The following is a 26,281-nucleotide window of genomic DNA, read 5'->3' on the forward strand; positions in this document are numbered from 1 at the left end:
TCTAGACTCAAATTTAATGATTTCAAACGTGTAACCAAACAACTTTCTTAAAATTGTTTCCTAAATTGTGGATGACACGAGAATATAAGCGGTTGTCTGAAACATGCTTCGATATCCCCTTCATTGTTGCTCATATAAAGAGGTGGCGTGATTCAAAGTGATCTTTACTTGTGATGAAAAGACACGAGTCCGAAGTCTCAACCGTCTCTTTAAGTAGTATATCTTTCACTTAGCATTAAAATGTGTCATATTATGTCTTGTAAGGGGCATGTAGTTATGTATTAATGAGATATCTTTGACTACCAAAATAACATTTTACAGTATATTTTTCTTCACATTCACATGCATTCTAAATTAAAAAAAAATATTTACAAGAGTAAAGTACCAAGTTGATGCTTAAAAAAGTATTATCTCTTCTCCTAAATGATACTTGAAGTAAAATAATGAAGTAAAATAAATTAGGTAGGCTAATAAATATTTTAAAAAATTCTGCTAAATAGTCTCTTAAATATTAAACTCTTCAAATTAATCCTAGGAATATATCAACTTAGATATTAAACTATTAAATATTCAACACTTCAAGATTATTTAAATAGTAGTTTGAGAATAAAGAGTCTAGTTCAATTAGTTAAACAAAATATGCGTGTTAAAAATCTTCTGATACTTTGTTTAATATTTATATTTATAGATAAAAAATAATAATAATAATAGTTTGAGAACAAAATTTCTTATTTACAAACTCTTTAATATTCTAGGAGAAATACATAACCATTTGTCTTAGTTACTTCAGAGAACACAACTAATTAAATAAGTTAATAGTATGTTAAGTTACACCATTTGGGATGTGGTTATTCATATTTACAAGGAAAAACTATTAAGTTACAGCCTGCACATTCTTTAGCAAATTGACGTGGTTTCTCACAGGCTCACAGTTGTAAAGTGTGTCCACACTCCACACAGTTCACTTCTTGTTCTAAGTTAGTTTACTGAATTATGCTGTTTACCCCACATTGCAAGTAGTAGTGTAATTAAATTGATTAAGTAGAATATTTGAGTTATTATAAATTTTAATTCCTAGGTATAAAAAAAAACATATCCCCACACACATTGTTATTTATTATGACACGCCAACATCAATCTGATGAGGTTCAGTGGGGTCCTTAGGACCTTGTTGGCACATGAGACATAACTCCCCGAAGGTGCCACAGACCCTACAGCAATGAAGACAAGTGGTCACATGGGCTCCTCGAAGAGGTTAAAACCAACCACATGTCATTGCCAAAAGCCCACACTTGCCTTTCTGCCACACTTTCAAAATCACCAAATTGGACCAATGACTTTAAAAAGTAAAAACAGGCTTTGCAGATAGCAGGGGATTCAAGAGTGATACTCTCCTTCGTTGACTGTCTCAGTTCTCATTTACACTTTCTCCTAACTAAAGTACCATACTACTGCAATCATAATGGCACTCAGATTTAATACTCATAAGTCAAGTCATAACAACCAACACATGAAAATGCAGAACCAACTTCAAACTCAGAAAAAGATCTTTTTTATTCTAATGCAAAATGTCAAGGAACGAGAAATTGTTCTTCATAGTTTTCTAAGTTAGTGAGAGAGAACATGTCACTTTTTTTTTCTCCCTATAAAAATGGATATCTGAGATTTTGGAATGCTGCTGCTGAGAAATCATTATATATCCTCTGGAAAGTTTTATAGAGCATGGGCATGGGCATGAAGAAGCATTTCAAGGAAAAAATAACAAAAATTGGCAATATAAAATAAATACATAACTGAGAGAATGAAAAATTCCCTTCAGTGTCTAATAGGGTCTTGTAAAATGTAAAGTGGAAATAACTGGATATTACTATCTTACATCTTACATAAGTTACAATACAAGCATAAGGATACATTTAGATATGCGATCAGATGTCAGGGTTTCCACACTTAGATCTTGAAGCTTTTGCAAAATAACATCCAGTTCAAAAGTAAGTGACGGTGCAATTGATGTGCGTATTAAGCAGCACAGCCTCCGCACATAATACTTCTGTCAGACAGACCGGTAAAGATACAAGTTAGCATATATAGTCAAATAATGTCAATAGTATACATACAATTTCAGCATGAATGATCAAAATATGTATTCCAAAGATTCGAGGATAGTAATATCCAGTTATATATAAACAATGAATATAGACATGTGAATATCAGTATGAAAAATAATCATTTCTTCCTTCTCAACGGAGACTAATGCTCTTAACAAGACACTTCATGCAAAAGCTTGATTAGTGATCTAAACAAAACACATTCTCAGTTGAGACTCAATTTAAACGGGTTCACTTTTAAAACTTAGTCATAGTCTTTAATCCCTATTCATGCTTTTTCAGCAGCAGCATGGTCTTTGGTGCAGTATTTTTCTTTTCTTTCCTTTTTTGGGTACCAGCACCTATTCAACTTTGTCCATTCATCAATATCCCACAGCATAAGTAGTGACATCACCTAGCCCAGCAATTCCATTTCCTCTTTAGGAAAGTCTACTTAAATTACACAAAATCTTATCATCAATCTCATCCACCAAAATGCTTTGCAAAGATCAATGATTATAATAAGCATGTTTCAAAGTATAGGACCAAGGCACTTACACAAATGAGCAACCAGACCTTCTATGCCTTTTCTTCCTTGCCATTTCTTTCCTCCTTGGAGGTTGAGGTTGGAGAACAACCTTAATTGCAGTGTCAAACACTGCTTTGACATTCTAAATCATGAAAATATAACTTTATCAAACTCTGCATAAGCTAAGTTTATTGATTTTAATAATAAATATTTAAAAGTCATATCAACGATAATTCTTAGTGATAGACAGTGTAAAATTGTATACACTGATAGTGCATAAAATTTAAACTCACTACCTGTTGAGTCTTTGAACTGCACTCAATGTAAGCAGCTGCACCAATTTGTTTCCTCAGTTCTTCCCCCTATTAGCAATGTGCCATGATTGATAAATGATATCCTTTTCTTTACTTATATACGTAATACATAAAGTGCTTCATACTTATCAAATAAAATAAACTGAAAGAAGCTAATTTAAAGAATAGAAACCTCAGCAGATGTTATGACATTAGATCCCATGTGATCAGCTACATAACCCCGGTCTTCACGAAGATCTAGAATCAATAATTCAATACTTTATGTCAATAACTTCTTCTCTCTATTCAATTAGCAAAACAGCATAATAATAAAATTACAAAAGTTTGCATGTGCTGCTGCTTACCTAACTTCGTACCAACAAGAACAATTGGAACATTAGGTGCAAATCTACGCAATTCCGGCATCCACTGAAACAGAAAAGAGCATAAATGCAAAAGTTTAAGTGCACATAAATGCTATGTTGAAAATTGTCCATTATTGATAACTCCCAATAGGCTAATACTACAATGAAAACATGCACGTTCCATGCTACTAGTAAAGTCACAGGCCTAAACAATAATATAACAGCTACTCCATGCTTAGGCTTTGTTGGAATATGGGAAGAGAAAATTAGAGCAATAGAATAAGACAAAATTTTCCTCATAGTAATTTGAGAAAATATCATCTTTAGAAAATTAATTCTCATTCAAATATTTTCACATTATAAATTAATGTACCCATTTAATATTATATTTTCCCTTTTGGATCAGATTGAACCGTTTGTTCCCCTCCCTCATTCCTACGGTACTGTTTCTTTTCCTCTTTAGTTTTCTAGGGTGATTTTCCTTTTTCTATCTTTATGTAGCCATCAATAGCCAAAAGTCAACAAAGGCATTTTGGCAAAAATCAACATAAACCAGTGATCGTTGAAGCTCCTTTCAACCAAACACTCTCATTATTCAAATGGATATATCTCTGGCCCGTGATCCTATTTGAAAATTGAAGCCGTTAATATATTTGCTACATTTTCATTATCGTTTTAAATAGTTTATAAGAGATATACTTCTAACACCTAAAAGTTTATATTGCACACTTTTACATTTGCAACAGGATACTTCACAAATATTGCAAACAACATTTTAAAAAAAAAACAAAAATGGCAAGGAAGACACAGTAAAATAAAAAATTGTTATCCTTCATATCGGTTTTATGTACTCTCAAATCAAAGAAAATGGTTTTCATCATAAACTTTCTATTTTCCTTTCATCCCATCTTTTCCCCTAATCGACAGAGAGCCTAAAGGAAAAAAAGACTCTCACTTTCTAAAACTTAGAATCCAAAACTAAAAACAAGAGAGAATAATATGCAAAACAAGAGCAAGAAGAGATAGATAGATATGAACCTTCTTGAGAACATTTTCATAGCTAGCTCTGCTAATCAGTGAGAATGCTAAGACAAAAATGTCTGCTCCTCTATAGCTCAGTGGCCTCAACCTGCTATAGTCTTCCTGGCCTTTTAAAAACAGTGAAAAATGCAACAAGAGTTAGAGAATGATGAGCAACCAAAACACAGTTTCTGGACCATAAAAGTTCATGCGGGAAGCTCCTAGTACCTGCTGTGTCCCATAGCCCCAAATTGACAATGCTTCCATCCACAGCTACATTGGCACTGAAATTGTCAAATACTGTTGGTATGTAATCCTGCAACCCAAAAAATAAAAGAGAAACAAAAACACTAGTGAGTTAGATGATAAAAAAGAGAAGGGTTTCATCACCATACAGTTGAATCTTAGACAAATCAAATCAGAGATAATGAAACAAATCAACACATAGGAAAAGGAACCCATTTACTGATATTGTGTCTAACATTAAACCTAGGTACTATTCAACCCCAAAACCTTATCTTGTTCTTACAGTGTGAGTCTGAACAGAAAAGTACCATTCAGATGAAATACCTCCAAATTTCAAAAAATGAAAACAAGGGAGCTTAATGGATAAAAGAAGCATCTTTGATGGATGGGGTCTTATTATTTTTTTGAGGGACTTACAGTGGGGAACTTGTTGCTGGTGTAGCAAATGAGCATGCAGGTTTTCCCAACAGCTCCATCTCCAACAGTAACACATTTAATGAACTTTGAAGCATTCATCATATGAACACTGTTAGCTAAAAGACTAAAACTCTTGTGTGTTTTTAATAGAGAAAAGACCCTCAAAAGTTGAGTTTGAAACTAAGAAAGTGGTATTATTTTGATTCTCTCTAGGTTACATTAAAGGGTGTGAGATGAGATAAATAGAAAAAGAGAAAAGACCCTTCTTGTAGTTTCAAGAAACAAGACATAAAAAATACTAGTGAGTGAGAGGAAAAAAAATGACTTGAGCTCAAATGCAATGCATAATATAGTACTATAGTTTAGTTAAATGGTGTTCGTTGCTGAACTTTTTCGTTCCACTCAATACATTTCAAATCCAACAGAATTTTTTTTTGAATTACACAAATGGGGCCCCTCTTTCAAACGGTACCTAAGCACAGCTAAAACCTCTTCATTTGTTGGTTTCCAACTACATCTCATTAGTGACTGATAAGTGCTCATTACTGCAAATTAAAGTCACCGTTTCGACATTCCAACTGTACCCTGGGCCGGCTAATAATCATATTTGAAATATAATTTGAATATCAAGTTAATTCTTTGAAAAAGTAGCTCTACGTATTTGAATGGATGATTGAACAATAATAATCCATACAATAAAGGCAACACTAATTTTTTTTGTATGCATATTCATTATCTATTTTATCCTTCAACTGTTATTAAAATTGCACAATTTTCATATTTTATCCACTCTCTTCTAAACATGATATATTCCTTGTACAATTAGTAACATGATCAAAATAATATTTAGGCTAGTAACTGTTATTGATTGATGAGTCTATTAGACCATCAATTATTAAATCGTTATTAGGTCATTCTGATAAGAATCACATAGACAAGATGAGAAGAAACTTGTTTGAACCTCATCACATTCACAAATGTCCTTGTTCCAAATGTTCACTCTTTAATGAGTGAGAGTGTATGTTAGAAATTTCACATTAATTAGTGTAAATAATGAAGACAAACTCATCTCATGAGCACAAACCTTTTTAAGTTTGAATTCAAACTCTTGAGTTTTCAATTTTCATTCAGCCTTCTCTCTTTTATTTTAAGAAAAATAGTAAAAAAATGCAAACATAATAGTATCAGTCTTCCCACTGCTACTAATAATTATGTGTTGAATCAACATTAAACTCATAATAAGATAGCAAAAACTACAATAAAATGTTGTACTGTTTTCTTGGCAATCTCGCTTTTGACTCATTATTACTTGGAGAAGAAGAATTCCAATTTTGAGACATGAATAAAGTTGTGACAGAATAGAAACGACGAACAAAACGCACACATGTCAAAACTCAACAGTCAACAGTAATATAATGGTCACTAGAGTCACCCAAGTGAGCCACTACAATACATGACTACATATTATTATTATTAAAAGTTTAACATATTTGTTTCGGTGAATTAACAATTAATTTAGTCCTTAACCTAGTTTTGCTCGAGAAAACAAAGGGAAAAAGACGATATTCACAAGATGATTAAACAAAAATAGGATAGAAAATGTCGATAGTTTGTTGTCTCTGTTGATGAACGTGAATAACATTGGGAAGGATGGACCCACGTGTCTACTACCCCACCACCCCCAGGTTTCCAGTTACTAAAAAAAACTCATATCCCGACAGATTCAAATTGTATTCAACCGTTTGAAGCTTTTTTTTTGTCTGAATCTGAACACTGCATCTGTCTCAGAAATTAAAAGCAACCTAAAGTACCTCAAGGTTAGGTAAGTTCTTCATATCCCGAATTAATCGCAGGGATGAATATATGCTTGAAGATTTTTGGTTATATTGTTTTGTTTCTATGTGCAAACATGTGATGTGAGCATATTAATATTTCTTACATAACACGTGGAATTTGTGAAAAAGCATCAAAATTTCATCTTATGTCAAAACTAAATTTGGTAGAGTGATAAATTAGGACGAATTGAGATGAAAGTGAGAAATGAAATTGAATGAAAGGAGAGAGTAAAAAAAGTAAAGATGAAACATATAATCAAATATTCATTTTATTACATTAAAATAATGCATGTTTTATATTAAAGGTGTCACAATATTTTTTTTAACTAATTGAATATTAGTAGTCAATTATGTAAATTGCATAATTAATTATGCAATTTCATCTAAAACCACCTAAAAGCAAAATCCAAATGATTGACCACCTAAAAGCAAAATTCAAATAATTGATCACCTAATTGACTATGTTATAAACATAATTGATCATATTACCATATGCAAAGAAGATGAATTTTTTTTATAAAGAAAATAACATGAGGGCCTTCTCATGGAGGGTTAATTTTGATAAGTGCATTAGTATTCTAGTGTTATGTTTTACCAACCCTTACTTTCACTCCATTTTGAGATGAAAGTAAAAAAGGACTATGCTCATTTTTTTTTGTTCAAATTTTTCATTTATCTTTCTCCACCAAACATCCTTCTCTCCACTTTCACCTTAATTCAACTCAGATTATTTTCACCTCTAATTTATTCCCTTAAACCAAACACTACCTTATACATGTTGAGATACATTTGGTCAAATGGTTGCTCGTATCAGCCTTTTTGTCTTGACATAGTATTTCTCAATCTCGTGTAAAATACAAGTAGTATGTGAGATCGCAATTTACACAGTACTACTCGAATCCAGCTTAGAATGCTCACAAGAACCAACACTAATAATCAATTTCAAATCAGGACATTTAAGATTTTCTTTTTTAAAACTTATATTAAAGTGAATTAATACCAGCAATTTCTTGCTTACTTTATAGGTTTTCGTTGTCATCAGAAATGCAACATCAATACCTATTTCCTTTAGCGTGGTTTCATTAAAGGAAACAGAAGAATGTTGACGATCATCCGAAAGTGTGAAATGAATTCTGCTAAAGTTATGAATATTCCTAAAATTAAACTGGATTTCAACAGTATCCAAACTAAAGTGCTCGTGGGTTGTCGCAACTAGCAATGAACATGCATGCGCACTTTATTTCCCCATGTTTGCGCCTCTAATGTTAACATGTCCAACTTTTGTTAAACATTACCGTGGAGATTGGAGTAAAGTTTGGGTAGCTAAAAGCCACATGCATGGTTATAAAGTTCTAAATGCCATTTATGCAAAAATGACCCAAATATTTGGACCCATATAACAAAACTTTTTATGAAATTATCATAATAAAGTACAATAAGTTGATATCCTCTTTTTATTTGAAAGAGTTTTTTTTTACAAGGTGAAACCTCTTTTTACTCAAAATCCCAAAATTACCTCCATCAAATGCCCCTCTAACATTAATATTAGAGGACATTCTCTGGATTTTGAACACCTACTTAGCTGTGCTATAGCTCTGTTGCAGACGCTACAATAAAGAGCCATAACAATGCTTTTAGCGGCAGAGGCAGAGTCCAATTTCTGGTTGTGTAAGTATCCAATTTCACCTTTTTTTCTCTCTCTTAAGAATGAAGAGTTTACTACTATTTGATTCCACAAATATACCAAAACAAGCAACCATCAAACTTGGCAACAATTGACAGCATTTGAAACAAGAAATCTTATTTATTTCCATAATATGCACCATATCATGGCCCTTCCCAGAGCACACAACACAATTACATCTATGAAAAGGAAAATGTTTCTAGTATATTCTTGCATCAAAAGAGTCTCACACCACACATTAAAGACAGTTAAACAGCCAACAAGAGGATTCAAGGGTTTTAAAGGGCCTTGATGATCTCTTCAGCACTGGAGATGGTGAACTCTCCTCCACTTTCAACATTCGCAACCTTCACCTTGAGGTCTTCTACCAGCAGAGCAAACCTCTTTGAGCGGACGCCGAGACCCTTGTCAGTGAGGTCAAGCTCAAGACCAAGGGCATTGGTGTATTTGGCTGCACCATCAGCAAGGAACTTAACATGCTTGTTCTCTGGGAATGTTTTGGCCCATGAGTTCATCACAAATGGGTCATTCACTACAAAATCAGAGGCAATTTCAGATTAGCCATTTAACAAACGATCTATCTTCAAGACTTCTATTACTAGCACCATGAGTAGTTTCTTTTGTAGGTCATAGTATGAGTATGGTTTCTCACCACACCACACAAAAGGCCAGTTCAATCCATATAGAATTATACCCATGATAAAAGCAAATCAACAATCAATAGCCAATAATTAAATTAACAATCAAGCAACAACAGGCTATTTGGAATCCATGTCCTGAAAAAACCCGGAGGCTCAACAAGTAGAAAAAGGATGGTGAATTTCAAGGCAAGTACCTTGGAAGTTTAGATTAAATCATGCAACAATTGAGAAGAATTTTCACACAAGTCAACAATACTACAGTATACATCACTTGGCCACCATCATTATCAATTGATTGAACAATCGACCATCCCAAGTCAAATCAACCAACAAGTACACCCCCTTCATCTTCTTATGCTGACATCCCAAATCAATAACCAACAAGTATACAGGCATGCACACATGGAGGGGGAAATTATGATGTGTTTAGAGTCTCACCACTGATACAGATTATTTCGTCCACACCCTTTCCTTTCAGCTCTTCTGCTCTCTCAATGAAGCCAGGAACGTGCTTCAAGCTATTACAAATTCAGATCAAAATATTTAAAACACCACCATCTATACTTTATCAACACAAAACCCTACTAACAATCGAAACAACAACAAAGTAGCCCCAAAATTTTGGGGATTCAACACCAAAACCCATTACATAAGAATCAAGACCCTCCAATATCCAATTCATCATACCCCAGTTAAAAAATCACTTGGATCAACAAAGCAACAGTTCATATCTAATTTAAAAATAAAAACTTTGGGGGTAAAAATGCTGAATCTCAAGTACCCATGAATCTGTTTCAGTTTAGTTTATGGTGAAAAGGGAAAGTAAAGACCTGCAAGTAGGAGTGAAGGCACCGGGAACCCCAAAGATGATGACTTTCTTGCCGGTGGCGAGAGAGTGAATGGAGACAGTTTGGGGTTTGTTTTCTTCATCCAAGTAAGCCAAAATGCCGTCTGGAATCACGTTTCCCACTGCAATTGGAGCCATTGATGCTGATACTCAAAATAACACTCTGCAATGAAATTCGTGTTGTGTTTTCTTACTTCCTCCTACAAATCCAACCCGACTTATATAGCAAATAGTCCCGTGTTTTAATTAAATACTGTAATTTGTTTATTAGATTTAGAGGTAGGACTAGGAACTGCCAATGCAGAAGCTTCTGGAAGAGAGGAGGCCCATCACTTTTTTTATTTTATCCTAAAAATCGAAGATTAGAGTTTATAATAATTTGTTGTTCAATTAAGTGTGTCAAATTTCATCAATTTTTTGTTATATAGAGGGATTTTAATAAAAAATTAAAATAGAAATTATGAAATAAAAACAAAAATTAAGTTTTCCATGTATTAAATACTACTTTTTTATTTCTATATTATTGTTTTTAAAAATAAAATTCATATGATAAATTTTGTTTTATGTTATATAACCTTATTCGATTTGAGTAAAAACATCTCTAGCTAAAGATACATATAAAATTTATAAAAAAAATATTATACATATATCTACATAGTAAGAGATTTTACTCTATTAATCAATATAAATTATCATATGCCATAATTTTATTATTTTATATTATATCTGTTTTAAAATTGATTTGCATGAATTATTATAAATCCTTAAATAAATTTATTTGTTTTCAAATTTTAAAAATTAATCTATTAGGTTTCAAAATTTTAAGAACTTAAAAATTAAATTAAATTTTTTAAAATAAATTTAAAATAGAACTTTTATTATTATATATTTTTTCTTAACATGGAACTTTAGTACTCTGTTGATAAATAGAGACAAGTGATCTCAAAATTTAAAAATCAGGAAAATTGATCACACGGTCCAATTTATTTAAAAAAAATATAAGAATGGATAAATTGATTAAAAGCAGTAAAAGATATTTTAGTACAGATTAAAACCAAAAAAAAATATTTTAGGTATAGACATAAAAGCAATAGATTAATGAAGTAGGATGAAAAGGCGTGCGTGCTCATCCCTTTAGGGCTAATAGGCATAAAGGGTGAAAGAAGAATGGTGCTTTCGGAGGAGGAAATCGGTCGTCTATACCGAATAAGGAAGACGGTGATGCAGATGCTGAGGGACAGAAATTTTCTGGTTGGTGACTTCGAGATCAACATGTCCAAGCACGAGTTCAAGTCCAAGTACGGCGAACACATGAAGCGCGAGGACCTCGTCATCAACAAATCCAAGAAGGACAACTCCGGCGACCAGATCTACGTTTTCTTCCCCGACGAACCCAAGGTCGGCGTCAAGACCATGAAGACCTACACCAACCGCATGAACTCCGAAAACGTCTACAGAGCCATCCTCGTCACCCAGACCAACCTCACCCCCTTCGCCAGAACCTGCATCAGCGAAATCTCCTCCAAATTCCACTTAGAAGTCTTCCAGGTTCCTTTTTCCCCTTATTTTTCTTATGGTTTAATTACTCATTCTTTCTCTCTATATGCTTTTCCAATGTGATTTTTATGATTATTTGTTGTTTCAGGAGGCGGAGCTGCTGGTTAACATTAAAGAGCACGAGCTTGTTCCCGAACATCAGGTTCTCACTGACGCCGAGAAGAAAACCTTGCTTGAGAGATACACCGTCAAGGAAACTCAGGTCGTTCATTTTCTTCATGTTTAGGGATTAAAATAACCGTGAGAGTTGTGTTTAGGGTTTTATGGATTAATAATGCACTTTCCGAAACTAAACTGGCTGTTTACTTGATTATTTAATTGGTTTAGTCCCTTGGTTTTCTGCAATCATGAAAATAAGGATTAAAATGATGGAACTGAAATGATATTTTTTGTTTTGGGAAACTCTATTGAATGAAACGGTTCTAACTAGAATGAAACTTTAGTGCATCACTCAAATTATTTAGTTTGGGAATCAATTTAGTGTATTACTCATATTTTTACTTTATTTTAACTAGAATGCATTGATAATGTAATTTTTTTACACTGTTATCTAATCATAGACCATGGTGTATGAGAGAAAACTATTCTAATTGGTTGGCAGTGTGAAAGATTTTAGAGTGCTATTAAAAATATTGAAGTCAATTTTCGTTTTCTGTATGGGTTTGAACTTAAATTGCAATTCTAGTATTGTGCCCTACAACTTTCTGCTGATACTGACATGGTGCTTTATTCCTAATTTTTGTGGGCGGTTCTCAGTTACCTAGGATTCAGGTCACAGATCCTGTTGCGAGATATTATGGATTGAAGCGTGGACAAGTTGTCAAGATTATCCGGCCAAGTGAAACTGCTGGCAGATATGTTACGTACCGATTTGTTGTATAGGAATTTGCTTTAACATATTGGCAATATTGCCAGAGTAATGGATAGGGATATAAAGCCTTCTTTTTTTGCATGGGGGAACTCTTGATTTACAAGAAGTGAAATGTCTGATTGTTGAAACTTTTGGAATCAAAACTATATATTTAGATGATTATATCATAAATTGGTTGACATATGTTGTTATGATTAGTGTCAATCTGTTATATGGAACTTTGTTTCTGTTTATTAATAGCTATTAAGTTCTTTTGGTAATTTAGTGACAAGGAGAGCATAGGAGGGAGGTTTCATTTCTTTTGTCATTTTTCTGTGCATGATGCTGGTCCGAGTCTTGTATAAATTGGTGGCTTGTTCCTGCTTCATAATTGTCTATTTAACCATACGATTTAGGTGCAAATACCAGAATTATGATAAAGTCATTCTCGTGTCAATTGAGACTAAATTCCTTCTTGAATTCATTTAGTTATACACACATAGAAGCATATTAAAAGTGAGATTAAAAGGAATTGATTTTGACCATGTTGTCATACATGAATAGTGAAGCTTGGTTTTATTCAAATCTAATTTTGATCATATATGTCTGTATGTCCATTTGTAAAGAACCCTCTTCCAACTATTCTTTGGTGCTGTTTTTATGTTATTGTGAAGGGAACCAACGTGAACTAAAACAATTTTGTCAGACTTCAATTAACAGTACCAGTCTGGGAAGTAGAGATGATTTCTCATTGTAAATTTCAAAGCTTTACTCAATTGTCAGTTCCCATACTCCTTCAGAATTTCAAACCCTCTTCCAGTTATGATTTCTCATTGATTTCTTATGTTGTAATATTCCATGTTTGCTCCTGGTATGTCTCTCTATATGTGTTTTAAGAAGTGTCAGCTTCTTGAGCTGTGATGCATTTTAACATTTTTAATGTTGACATGTTGGGGAAGACATTTCAGATAATTTTTAAGTTTTTTTTACTTGAAAAACTCATTTGACAATTTGATAAATAAGTTTTTTTTAGTAGTTTCTAGTATTTTTTTGAAATATTATTTGAAGTAATATTTTTTAAAGCGTTAACTTTTAGTTTTTTATATTTTCTTTTATTTTTATCTTCCAATTTATTGATTTTCTTATTATCTTTTTTAAATAAATTATGATATTATTAATTTTTATTATTTTATACTTTTCAATTATTTTATTAGTCAAATTCTTTGAATATTTTTTATTTAATAAGTTAATTTTTTAATTTTCAGTTATGGGTTAACTTTTAGGTAACTTTTTAATTTTTAATTAATTTTTTTAGTTAGTTTTGTCATACATGTATTTTTTCTTTTTTATGTCCTTGATTTCAAGCAGGAGTGAACTAGAATTCCCTTTACAATTGTTTTGAATCTCATTATTTTTTAAGTTAATTATAATGATCATCCATTATGATTTGTTTTTATTATACTCATCTTTTTTTTCTTCAGCATTACTTTTAACTTTATTTGTTAATTCGTAGTAAATTTAATTTTAAAAAAAGACATTCATAAAAAATAAAGGGAAAATAAAATGATGTTTAAATATTTACATGAAGAAAATGAACTTTTTGTTACTTAAAATTGAAAGGGTAAGTTTGGTTATGCTGCCGCGATTTTCTTACTTGCAATACGTTCGATGACAGACGTTAACAACATTTGAACTTATGTGTCTTTAATTTTTTTTTTTCTTATATTCATTCTCATAATTTTATTAGAGTTTATTCTTTATTTTTTTATATTAAAAAACACTTAACACTCTCATCATTCAAATGTCATTTCCTTATAATATAAAAACAATTAAAATTATGATATAACATCATTTATATTATTTTAATTTAATGAAAGTATTTTAAAAAATATTTGACAAGAATTATGATTAATCTCCAACCCTGCTTTCCCTAGCATAGCAAGATTAAAAGCTTGAAGTTGTTTGAAACCCATACCTCCAAATTCTTTTTTCATAGTAAGCTTTTCCCATCTTAACCAGTTGATGCCTCTATCAGAGTTTGATTTATTGTCCCACCAAAACTCTCATGCAGTAGGTTGGGATTGATTGAGCAACAAACTTAATTAAAATTTCTTTACCAGCTTTTGAAAAATTTTCAGAAGATCAATGATTGAGCCTCTTGCAAATTCCTGTCTTTGATGAAGGAAAAGACTTGTTTCTTTCTTCTTCCAACTATGGGGGGAAGACCCAGACATTTGCCTCTTACGATGGTTTCAAGCACACCCAGAGTTGATGTAATGGGGGAGTGTTTGAGCCGAAGAGAACTTCTGACTTCTGGAAGTTGATGAGCTAGCCAGAACATTTGTCATAAGTATTAAGAATGTCTTTTATAATTTTTGCTTGGGTATCATCTGTTCTGCAAAAAAGAAAACAGTCGCCAGCAAACAAGTGTGTGAGGATGGGAGATCCCCTACCCTCCTTCACACCATGGATATCACCCCTCACCCCTCTTCTCATATTTTTATAAGAGATAAAAGTCCCTTTGTGCACAAAATAAATATTTAGTGCGTCACCCTATCCAAGTCATCTTCCTGGATAAATTTTTTCAATAGAATCACCATTAATCGCAACTGAGGAATGAATAGACTGAAAACAGAGTTTGATCCAACCAATCCAAAAAGAAATATTAACAAAAATCAATAAAATTCAAATCTTCCTGGATAAATATGTAGTGTGTCAAAATCACTTTTAAGATAAAACTATTTAAATATAAATCATTTGACTTTAAACTCACCTTTAATAAAAATCAATAAAATTCAAAATTACATTTGTAAACGCTTACCCTTGTACACACTAAAAACATTTATTATTTATCCTTTCTGCATAATCATACAGATACGGAATCAATAATTTTCTTTATGAGGTCTTTCCTCTAAGAAAACAAATAAACTGAACTTGTCTATGTAAGAATTTATAAACTTGATAGTCAGTTTTTATTTTATTTTTTAAAAAAGAAAAATGAAATTTTGGTAAAGATATACATTTCCTTTCCTCTAAGAAAACAAATACACTGATCTTGTTTATCTTATAAAATGTCATCAGGCCCAACTCTATATGGACTCTTCAGGTTCTTAAATGAGCCCAGAGTAAATTTTATTGAAGCCCGAGAAAGTGGTTTAAATCTTGGCCCATATTCGTGTCTAACATTATCTGTTTCTCCAATGGTGTACCCTCATTCCCTCGTTGAGTTGTATAATTTAATAAGTATAATTTTTCTATAGTCCTCGTGATTCATCATATTTTTTATTTTATGCAATTTAAACAATTATTTATTAACAGTATAATTCTAATGGTTCCATTACTTCCATACATCACTTCATTTTTTCCTTCTTTTTGTTGAGGAATAGTTATTTGTATAAACACTCGTTTCTTATATGCATTTAATTACCTTAGGCCTTAGCTGACTCTACTAATGCAACCGCATAAAATACTTCTATTTTTGTTCTATGAAAAATATACAATTAATATCTTATTTTATGAATACAAGAAACGAGTTCTTTAAAAACACATGCAGCATCATAATTTACAAATATTGATTAGATATTATTGTCATAATTTTGTTTTCAAATTAAGGATTTTAATTTTTATGCATTGAGAGTATAAAAAATGAAAAAAATATTCATTTATTTCCTATAGTGACATAAACTTTACTTTTTAGTTTTTAAACTTAAAATAATCCATTTTAATTCTTGTATAAATATTTTTTGTTCTCTTTTAATTTAGTTCCTACCTTATGCAAAGTTTATCTTTTAATCCTTGTCATTTTATAACAACAAAGACTAAAAGAGATTTGAAAGTTTTTTACATGGACCAAAAAGATGATTTTTAAGTGTAGAAACTAAAAGGTAAAGTCTATATAATTATAAAGATCAAATGGGTAGGCTTTTAAAAAAAAATACACTTTCAATCAATAAAAAAATTAATAAACTTATCATATACGACAATTTGTGATTAAGCAACAATGTAAAAATACTTCACGCTATTAGTGTATACATTACTTACTCTATAAGTTAGTTTTTTTAAAAATATCATTGGTTAGTGAATTTTTTTGCTATGGCCTTCTGGGTCATGTATATGATAGTGGCTTCATGTACACACTGCTAAAAAATAAGATTTGGTTGCACAATTTTGTTTCTGGTTTGCATGGTTCTATGTGTATGTACTTGTTAATGGGACTTTGTGCTGGTGTGAGAATTCTGTCATAGCCTTAGGCCCCCAAAATAGGAATATCATTTTGGTATCATATTGGTATGTCAAATGTATCATGCATATTAATGTCATGTTTATATTATAAATGAAGTTTAAAAATCATGGATGAACATCAACAAAACTGGAAGGAAATGACTAACATAATGATGAAGATTAACAAAGAATCAAATAAAATGTTCAACACTGTTCATGTTATTGATCAAGTTAGAAATTATTTTAAGACTATTCTAAAATAAACACGACTTGATATATAACAATACTTTTGCTTATATTAATTTTTTTTGTTAAATATATCCTTACGATGAAGTGAGTAAGTCATTTGCTATAAGATGGAAAGATGAACTAGAGCCTATGTAACATCTGCTATACCCTAGTGGCAACATGCACTTTGTCACATATAACTAAGATTTGGTGAGCCCAACTCTACTTGCTAGATGGACGAAACTTAGAGAGTTCTATAGGCTCACTGAAAATCATCATGTCACCTTGACCCACTATGGATATAGTATTTTCTTTCTTACTTTCTTCAAAAACAGCTCTGAACCAAAAACTTTTCCTAAATGAGACTCTTTGTACCACTAAGTTCCTAACCCAATCACTTTTAAAGTCTTACTCACTAAGTACAAAGTGACTTGTAACAGTTTGATGAGTAATTAAACACTTATTTCTGTATGTCAAATTTTGATATCATGTAGTTATCTAGTATGAATTTCTTTTGCATTTCAGGATGTACCAAGTACCATATACTCATTTATGAAAGTTACAAGATTCACTCATCTAAACTTGGAAGGGATGGAGTGTAGAATAGTTTATAATCATCATAGGAAGACTACAAAAATTGGAAATGGATGGAAGACTTTTGCACAAACACATAATTTGCTTCCTGAAACTCAAATTCCAGATGCAACTTCTATCTTTGTTTTATTTTGGCTTTATTTGTAATTAAAGTACATTACTACTCTAATATATTATCAATTTGTAAATTTTTGTTTATAATATGTTATTTTGTTTAGAAATGTTTATAACTACCATTGGTGCATAATATATTGATATACTTTGTTTATAACTTTTGGTGCATGAATGATTTATGCATTTTTATACAACTTTGAACGATAAGTTGTGATCTGAATTAATTACTACATGTTGTTAACTAAAAAAATAAATATAATATTTAAAATTAAATCATAAAACAACATCGATTTTTAGGAAAATTGATGTTGTTGTTTATTGATAATATCGATTTTTCGTTGGTAAGAGTAAAATAACATCCATTATTCTAAAAAATCAATGTTGTTTTTTACTATAAAAACATTAATTTTTAAATAACCAATGTTAATATTAATAAATTAATATTAGTAATTTTAATATCGATTAATAACTAATATTAAAAATGTATTTTCTAGTAATGTTACCGTGGACTTAAGAAATAATTCCAATTGCCCGTCAAATCATCCCAGACCAACAAAGAATGGACTATTAACCCCACAACCACCACTTAATCATAAAGAATAAGAAACTAGACAAGTAGAATCCCCACAAAGAGAAGCACAGTTGCAAAAGCAAAGGAGAATGGAAGAAGTCTACATACTGCACCAGTATTTTATTTTATAATAAAAGAAGATGAAATAACAAGCTTAAGAATCAATAAGCACAAAGGTAATGATTTTTAACACAGAGATCGAGGATAATCGTGTCGCTCAATCTCTTGCAATGGTGTAAAGATTGTATTCTAGCTAGCTAGCATCAGTTTGATTTTATTCTTTTATGTATTGAAACTTTAATTATCAATGATATTATATAATTCTCTTTGGTTAAAAAAAAAAATACACAGTGTAATAATTAATCATATCTCAGCCATTACTTTACACCCTTAGGAAAGCGAAAAAAACTAGTCAAGTAATTGTCCCTTCGGTTTTAACAACAACCCTAAAACACAATGGACAACATCCAAATATGGCCCAATAATTCAAATTACAAGTGAAATTGTTGTTCTTATTCCTGTTTTTGTTAAGTTCACACCTTAATTTTCTTAACAAAAATACCCTTTAACAGAAACATGCTTTTGTAGTGGTCAGTACACAATGAAACTTGTTTTCATTGTGATAGAGGCTGTGAATTCACCATTAGGATCCCGCAGTAGGAGTACGGTGATATTGACTAAGATGAAACATTTGAACCATATGTGTTGAAAATGCATTAGAATAAATTATTTTTGTGATTATTTGTAATCTTTTTTTGAAAAAAAAAAAAAGATAGGAATAGGAATAATAGCTATGAATCAAATTTTTGACCACAAATATATATCCTCTGAAATTATATATGTCCTGAATATTATGCTAAAAGTTAGTTAGGTAAAGATGGATCATTTTATGCTTTTTTCTATTTTCGACTCCAGCGGTCCTCTTCGCATTCCATGGCCTTAAACTGAGTTGACCACGTACTCGGTTCTTTATGTCCTTCAATTGTTTGTTTGGTAGGGTTTTAGGTGGTGAAAATTTATGCAGTAAGTTATGCTATAGCCAATATCATGTACACTTACAAATACACTTTCAACATCTTTTATTTTTCTCTTTCTCTTTATGTCACGTGATATCTTCAATTTTATTAATTTTTGTATTTCTATTTCTCTCAAGATATATACACCTAGATGTCCAGAAGAATCATTTTCCAACAGAGAAAGACAAAGAGAAATGGGAGATACAAGTTCTAGAATTTTAAGTATCGGCATTAAATTAAAAGATATTGAACTGCAACAAATATATATAACTGTTCTCTTTAATTGTACAAGATGAGATACAAGTTCTAGAAGATTTTTTATTTTATTTTTTATGGTATGACATCATGGCACGCGGCACTATCGAGTTCAAAATAAATTAAATGGCGCAATAATTAAAGATAATATTCATAATTAATTAAGGTCCAGCAGAACTCAATGAATGTTCCAAAGATTTTTCTTTCTTCTCTGCTATTTAACCAACCAATCCAAGCTAGTAATGTACTTCAATATCAGAAATAAATCCAACTTAGTACATAAATTTTAGACACTAATCAAGAACTGTACGTGTAATTAACTTCTCTGAACAATACCAACAGTACAAGGTAGTGATTCTTGTCGTTTGAAGATACACTTAAGAGTTAAGACAGAACAAGATGTTTTAGTTTTGTAAATAAGCAATGAATTCCCTTTTTGATTTGATCATCATGTTCCTCATTTCCTGCCTCAAGTTCATTTTGATGATTTCCCATATATTATAACCACTCAATCATAATGACATACAAGTCACTGTTACTGAAAAAAAAATGATACTTATATTATATGGGTTCATATAGTAAAGGGTTGCAGCATCACTAAGAAAAAAAATCATGCTATGGATTTCAGCTGCTACAATAAAATTGTGGTGATCCTTGAGTTTTAAGTTAAATCAAGGTACATGGAGTGGGAGATGCCGACCCCTTGAGTGTCAATAATTTCATATCTTTGATGAAAGGGTCCCTCAAATGGTTGCAATGCAAGTTGGAATGCATTAAAAAACCATATATGCAGGCTTTTTGCAGTACGTATCCACTATATAATGTGCTAGATGACAAGCTTGAATCCTTTGCCTTACATGAACGTTGATAAGATTCTCCTGAGTGAAATAAAAAGGTATATGAATAGGCGTTTCCATTGAGCACAAACAAGACCTGGCTGATGATCAGTTAGTGGTGTGCATTGGAATATTGCTTTGAAAATTTGTAACTTAATCTTCCCTTTGCAACATGATGGAATTAGAAGACCTACGGTCATGAAATGATAATTTCAGAATAGAATCAAGACATTTATTTCCTTTTGAAAAATATAATTAATGCTGGTGCATGCCAACATATACTTAAATATTTAAATTCTATATAGTACTCTAGTATATTATTGATGCCTTACAGTTCTTAGGCATCATTAATTACTATAATGAATGGTCCTTATTACAGCAATTAATTGCCAAACCGCGAGTGTTCAACATTAATTATAGTATTTGTACAGTAGTGGATTACAGTATTTGATGGTTGTTCCCTTTTGAAGTAACCATGATATGCATGGTTTCATTTAGTTCTGCAAAAAGGTTTGATGCCGTTGGCCATGTACTACTAGCCTTTATGGAGTTTTACTACTCAATGCTTTTGTTTACGTCCCTCTCACATTCCTTCTGTACGGTTAGATTTACCTCTAGATTTATTATGCGGCCATATATTGTATCAACTCTGCGCACATATGTTCTCCCTCTATTATCAGAAAAAATGTTAGTTAATCATATCTAATAGTATTAATTTTAATTAAAAAATATTTTTTAAATTTATTCTTTCTTAAAATTTGATACCAAGAGTTATCGAAACTAACAACTCAATTAAACGAAAAATATTTTAAAAATAATAACATTGAATGAGATAAAGCTAGTTGAATTTTTTTTACATAAACAAAAAATATATATTTTTCTTATATTTAAAACTAAAGAAATTATGTATATTAAGTTATCAATATGTTCATGTATCGAGATTCAATCTGGTTTGTATAAATTACTCCGTATGTTCTAAAATGATGTTTAAGGTTTTTGCATAAATATTAAGAAATATATTTAATTTGTTCAATTTCAAATAAACATAAGGTAATTTTTTAATATGTTTTTTTTTATCTTTCTAATTAATGATTCATTTATTTTTTTCTATACACTACTCCCACTAAATATTTATTAAGGGTATCCTTGAAAAAAAAGTATTTAATGTAGCATTGACCTTATAAAATAACATATATTTTGGAATAATTTTTTTTTCTAAAACGTCATATATATTCTGAAACGAAAGGAGTAATATAAACACAATTATCATATGAACTAGGTAAGCTGATTATTAATATTTATACAATATTTTTATTTATTTTTCGGGTGTTGTTTTTGTTTCTTCTTGTCATATTATTATATTATATTTTTATTACTTTTTTTATTCCCTTCTTTTTACCTTTTATATCCCAAAACCAATATATATCACAATTCTTAATTATATATTAGACTTAACTATTTTTCCCCTAAAATTAGGGTTTTTTTAGTCCTTTAAATGAAAATTTATATTTTATAATCCATCAAATTTGAAAAAAAAATTTAGTCCCTTCGATTCCAGTAGAATTTGAAAGACTAAAAATATAAATTTTTATTTGAATAGATGAACTAAAAAGAGTATTTTTTAAAAAAAAATTTGAAAAGTAAAATATATGTTTTATATATTATTTGAGAAACTAAAAAAATACCTTAATTTGAAAAATTAAAAAATGATTAAACCTGTATATTATTATTACTATTATTGTAGATTTACTTTTTCTTCCATTTCTTTTTTACTCATTTTTTTTAATTTCTTTCTTAATTGTCTTGTCCATAACATTATTTATCATAACTTTCCCTTTCTCTTTTCCTTCTATTCTTATATTAAAAAAATGAAGTGTAAGTTACTCATTTTTCATCAATTTTCACTGTAGAAAATCCTTTTCTTTAGAGTGTATTTGGTTTAAGAGAAAAAGTGAAATGAAAAAATAAAAAAATAAACAAAAGATGAGAGTATAAAGTGAAAATTAATGTTAATTATGTAAAGATTTTTTTTTAATTTTTAATCTTTATTGTCAAGTAACAACGTTAAATAATTTTATAACAATGCGTTATCAAAAAATGTGATAAAATAATTTACAAACATAATTACATGTGATTGTTCTATTAAACTCTTTAACGATGTATGAAGTTAATATTTGATGATGATAACTAAAATAAAAAAAATATCTCTTTAAAAACTAAAACAAAAAAAGTAAAGGATTAAAATAAAAATAAATTAAAAACTCATTACAAAATGGTTATTTAAAGCATTTGAAAAACATTTTGAGTTTTTTCTAGTACAAACCATCTCATATCACATATCTTATATAGGAGAAGTATTTTTTCTTGGATCAGCTGCTAAGATTATCATAAATAGTAAAGCTTATATATATATATATATATATATATATATATATATATATATATATATATATATATATATATATATTTGAATTAATTTCTCTTCTTCTGTTGTTCAGTGAGGAGAATCTTGTACGAGAAACTGAAATAGCGGTATCAGCTTTCTCTGATCAGGTGTGTCAGATGTTCAGAGTGTGACGTTATTCATACATGACTATAGTAATCCATTAATTTAAGACACTATAAAAATGAAAATAATAAAAGAGGTTGGGATTCCACTACTCAATATGCCTTATTCAAATTCTAGCTAGATGGGTCAAGGAAGTGATGCTTTGAAGATACATGCTGTCTCCTACCCCTCACCAGAAAGTCTCTGCTACGATCATGACAACTATTTCCACACGTTGTAGTTAGACATTTCTTTAATTAAGTCCCTGTTTGGTAGCTGCAATTCTTTTTTTCATTTTCTATTTTGTGTCGCTACTATAGCTTGGGGTTGGCCTTGTTGACAGATCCTTTACGTTGGATTATATTTTTGGCTAATTGTTACCTTAAAAATAGAAATAAAATGACTGGAGCCAGATATTGTAGGTTAAAGGGTGGTTATTTTTTTGTTAGTAGGTTAAAGGGTTATTTAATATTTATAGTTATAGTAATATAAAAATGTACTGTTTAGTCGTTGTCTCGTGTTGATTAGACAATAAATTAGATTTTTTTTTTATCTTTTTATCTTTTACTCTCTCCCTTTTGCTCTTATTAATAATCGTGCAAAGCACGGGCCCATAATTTAGTATTTGTATTTGTATATATTCCAATTCAACACTCCAGCTAACTGGCTGATTTATATGTTATTTCACTCAAGTTTTATTGAAATTTTCTATAGTGGAATTGAAAGTAATTGTTGGAGTTAACAAAAACAAAGTTTTATATATCATTCAGTGAGATTATATATATTTTGATGATTAAATATTAGTTTAGTTTTGTTAATAGAGATGATTGAATTTGTTATCTTTTGTTTTTACTATTCAACTCATTTTATATCTTCATGAGATTTACTATATGAATTATATGATTGTATTTACCTTGGTTAAAAACTAAAGTTTTAGGATATTGCTGTAAGAAGATTTTTTTTATATTTTTTAAGTGATAGTCTATGGATTAATAGGAGTACCATTAGTATCTGATCCAATGATCCAATGAGTTAGACAACACATGTAATTTTTTATTTAAGACAAAAAAATAGAAAAAATTAAAAAAAGAAAACACTAAAATTTAACCTCAACTATTATTTGAAAACTACTACCCTTGTATTTAGTATGAGATCGAGCTGAAAACATTGTGCGGATTATAGATTCAAACAAAGCCTAAGTAGAAAATAACCAATTGCAACTGGCACTATGAAAAATGAAAGCTACCCCATGATGATTGACGACGACTATCAACTAAAGCCTATTATTCTATGCAGAAATGGATGGGATGCTTTGAGTAATATTGAGGGGGAAATATGAGTAAATGTATTCGCAAATTTATACAATAGAGGAAAATAGAAATATTAGAAAAAGGTGTTAAAACACTAAAATTATAGTGAAGGAAGTTAGTTCTCTACGAATTCAGATTCAAATTTTCATAGTGGGAAATATATTTATATTTAATATCTGATTGTATCTCGATTATTAAAATTATTTTCAGATGAATATATTTGTGAGGAAACAATGTATAAAAATATATAAGAATCTTATGAATAATATTGCTTAAATAAAAAAAAAAACTAGCATCTTGCAAGTGAAAGGTTAAAAGCCGAGAGTTCGTATCCAGTAAGCACGGTGGCTATACTGTAGCAAAAGTGCAAGGAAGGTTGGACCCACAAATTGCCACAAACAAACAACTATTAAACATATAACTGCTGGTAGGAGAAAACTTCATGATAAGATAGTGGAGTGGAGTGGCCATTATAATTGTTTTGAGGAGAGAATAAAAATGTTAAGAGTGATTGATGGAGTGCTCAATAGCAATGCTGTTAGCACTACTGTTCTTTGGGCCCACCAACTACGAGTTAGAAACTTAGCATCTCTAATGTAGTTTTTCAAGTCACTTTTATATTATACGTAAATTTGTTTGTTTTTTTTTTTGGTCCATACACAATTTTGTTTTATTGGTAAGAAAGTTAAAATAAAATAAAATTAAAAACTCATATTTTTGTTTTTATGTACTTGGCTGATACTAGTTTATGGAAAGAAAATAACTTTTTAATGCTAAGAAAGAATATAATTTTTTATTGCTAAGAAATTTTTTTTATATAAGTAACTATTCTTATTTTAAATAAACTTATAATGTCACTAAACTGTCTCTAATGGTGAGATTTCTTAATGATTTATTCTTTTAAGAAATCCATTAAAAACACCTTTTATTGAAGATATTCTAAGAATTTTTTCACACGAATCCACTTCATAGATGTGGATCTTGTCTTGGATTCTCTTGGTTAGAATTTAAAACGATTATAAAGCAAGGGAGAAAATTTTCTGAATCCATCTATGAGTCTCATACTTTTTCAGTGTCTTTTATTTCCACGTTTTATATTTACATCATTTGTATCAATAATTATTTTTTTAAGATGTTTGTGATACAATTTGGTTTGATTTTTTTTGTTAAAGTTACCGGAGTCAAATATAGAAAGGATATGCAGTTTACTTTTAATATAATATCAGATTCAAATCAAACTAAACTATTTTTTAAGGTTATTTAGTTTGATTTTTAGTTAAAAAGTCATTTAAATCAAATATAAAAATTATATACAGTTTAGTTCGAATGCAATATCAAATATAATTTTTTTTACGGTTTGGTGTGGAACAATTTTGAGATTTTTAATATTTTAAATTTTATCTTAATATGGTTTTTAATTTTTTTTTTAATTTAACTCACCAAAAAAGCTTAATGCAATATAATAGAAAAAAGGGTTAAATATGTTGTTAGTTATTTAAGTTTGAATCATTTTTTTTAGTTCTCCAAATTTAAAATTATTTTTTTTATCCTTAAAATTCACAAAATACTTTCTTTAATCCTTCTGCATAATGTGAATAAAACAAAATTAGAGATATCCAATTTGTAAAAAAAATTTATTGTCAAAATTTAATTTTCTATTTTATATTTTAAAGTGTATTTTATAATTAATTAATGAGAGTATTTTAATTAAGACATAATAATGTGCTGTTAAAAAAACCACATAATAATGTGTTATCTTAGTTTTTTTATTGGAAATGTTTTATCTTTGTACTTGATCACTTGATTTGCACTTACTAACCCTAAAAAATATAGCTCAACTTGATTGCACATTTTGTCACCTATTTTTCAGGATTTTTTAATCATGAATTATAATTTGTAAACTGTATATAGTAATCTAATTAATTTTTTTTTCACTCCCACTTGCATGATATGCTGGATTCTTAAAGTTTTGTTCAATCATAACCTAACCATGGCTTCATAAACATATTATTTTACTGTAAAAAAAAAACATATTATTTTAGTTCAAGGATAAAAATAAAGTCTACACACGCGAAGGACATGAGAATAAACTTGAATGAAGTATACTAGAATGCACCAAGTACAAACACAAATTTCCAGAGTCATTTCCTTTTCACCTCAGAAAAAAGAATCCCCACACCACAACCCCCCATTCCCCATTCCTCTTCGTCCTATCTACTT

General features: G+C 30.1%; 3 protein-coding genes across 4 annotated transcripts; 1 reads left to right on the forward strand and 2 right to left on the reverse strand.

Moving 5' to 3' along the window:
- Positions 1-1,531: 1,531 nt before the first annotated feature.
- LOC114367147 (rac-like GTP-binding protein ARAC7) lies at positions 1,532-5,294 on the reverse strand. 2 transcript variants are annotated; one of them, XM_028324255.1, is made up of 8 exons: positions 4,955-5,294; positions 4,520-4,607; positions 4,310-4,419; positions 3,272-3,335; positions 3,100-3,164; positions 2,910-2,975; positions 2,643-2,755; positions 1,532-2,044 (listed from the first exon to the last, which is right to left on the reverse strand). In XM_028324255.1, the coding sequence occupies exons 1-8, from the start codon at positions 5,054-5,056 to the stop codon at positions 2,017-2,019; spliced, it is 636 nt and encodes a 211-aa protein (XP_028180056.1). In that variant the 5' UTR covers positions 5,057-5,294; the 3' UTR covers positions 1,532-2,016. The 2 variants fall into 2 exon arrangements, with proteins under 2 accessions (XP_028180056.1, XP_028180055.1); XM_028324254.1 differs by having other exon boundaries at positions 1,532-2,047; positions 4,955-5,292.
- A 3,270-nt stretch (positions 5,295-8,564) lies between these two features.
- Positions 8,565-10,249, reverse strand: LOC114368883 (peroxiredoxin-2B-like). The gene is made up of 3 exons (XM_028326165.1): positions 9,945-10,249; positions 9,553-9,632; positions 8,565-9,005 (listed from the first exon to the last, which is right to left on the reverse strand). Exons 1-3 carry the CDS (start codon positions 10,097-10,099, stop codon positions 8,752-8,754), a joined length of 489 nt encoding a protein of 162 aa, XP_028181966.1. The 5' UTR covers positions 10,100-10,249; the 3' UTR covers positions 8,565-8,751.
- A 789-nt stretch (positions 10,250-11,038) lies between these two features.
- On the forward strand, positions 11,039-12,628 carry LOC114425442 (DNA-directed RNA polymerases II and IV subunit 5A-like). The gene is made up of 3 exons (XM_028392371.1): positions 11,039-11,509; positions 11,607-11,720; positions 12,275-12,628. The coding sequence occupies exons 1-3, from the start codon at positions 11,129-11,131 to the stop codon at positions 12,398-12,400; spliced, it is 621 nt and encodes a 206-aa protein (XP_028248172.1). The 5' UTR covers positions 11,039-11,128; the 3' UTR covers positions 12,401-12,628.
- The last annotated feature ends 13,653 nt before the right edge of the window (positions 12,629-26,281 follow it).

Source organism: Glycine soja, chromosome 9, assembly GCF_004193775.1.
Source record: "Glycine soja cultivar W05 chromosome 9, ASM419377v2, whole genome shotgun sequence".
Taxonomy (NCBI): domain Eukaryota; kingdom Viridiplantae; phylum Streptophyta; class Magnoliopsida; order Fabales; family Fabaceae; genus Glycine; species Glycine soja.

Bases quoted from the DNA above. Each gene is read 5' to 3' on its own strand.
- LOC114367147 (XM_028324254.1), bottom strand. From the start codon at position 5,056: ATGATGAATGCTTCAAAGTTCATTAAATGTGTTACTGTTGGAGATGGA. The intron at 3,165-3,271 runs GTAAGCAGCAGC...TATTGATTCTAG, and splicing joins TCTTGTTGGTACGAAGTTAG to ATCTTCGTGAAGACCGGGGT. The intron at 2,976-3,099 runs GTTTCTATTCTT...CATTGCTAATAG, and splicing joins ATGTCATAACATCTGCTGAG to GGGGAAGAACTGAGGAAACA.
- LOC114368883 (XM_028326165.1), bottom strand. From the start codon at position 10,099: ATGGCTCCAATTGCAGTGGGAAACGTGATTCCAGACGGCATTTTGGCT. The intron at 9,633-9,944 runs GTCTTTACTTTC...AATTTGTAATAG, and splicing joins GCCTTCACTCCTACTTGCAG to CTTGAAGCACGTTCCTGGCT. The intron at 9,006-9,552 runs GTGAGACTCTAA...CTGATTTTGTAG, and splicing joins CGAAATAATCTGTATCAGTG to TGAATGACCCATTTGTGATG.
- LOC114425442 (XM_028392371.1), top strand. From the start codon at position 11,129: ATGGTGCTTTCGGAGGAGGAAATCGGTCGTCTATACCGAATAAGGAAG. The intron at 11,510-11,606 runs GTTCCTTTTTCC...TTGTTGTTTCAG, and splicing joins TCCACTTAGAAGTCTTCCAG to GAGGCGGAGCTGCTGGTTAA. The intron at 11,721-12,274 runs GTCGTTCATTTT...GGCGGTTCTCAG, and splicing joins ACACCGTCAAGGAAACTCAG to TTACCTAGGATTCAGGTCAC.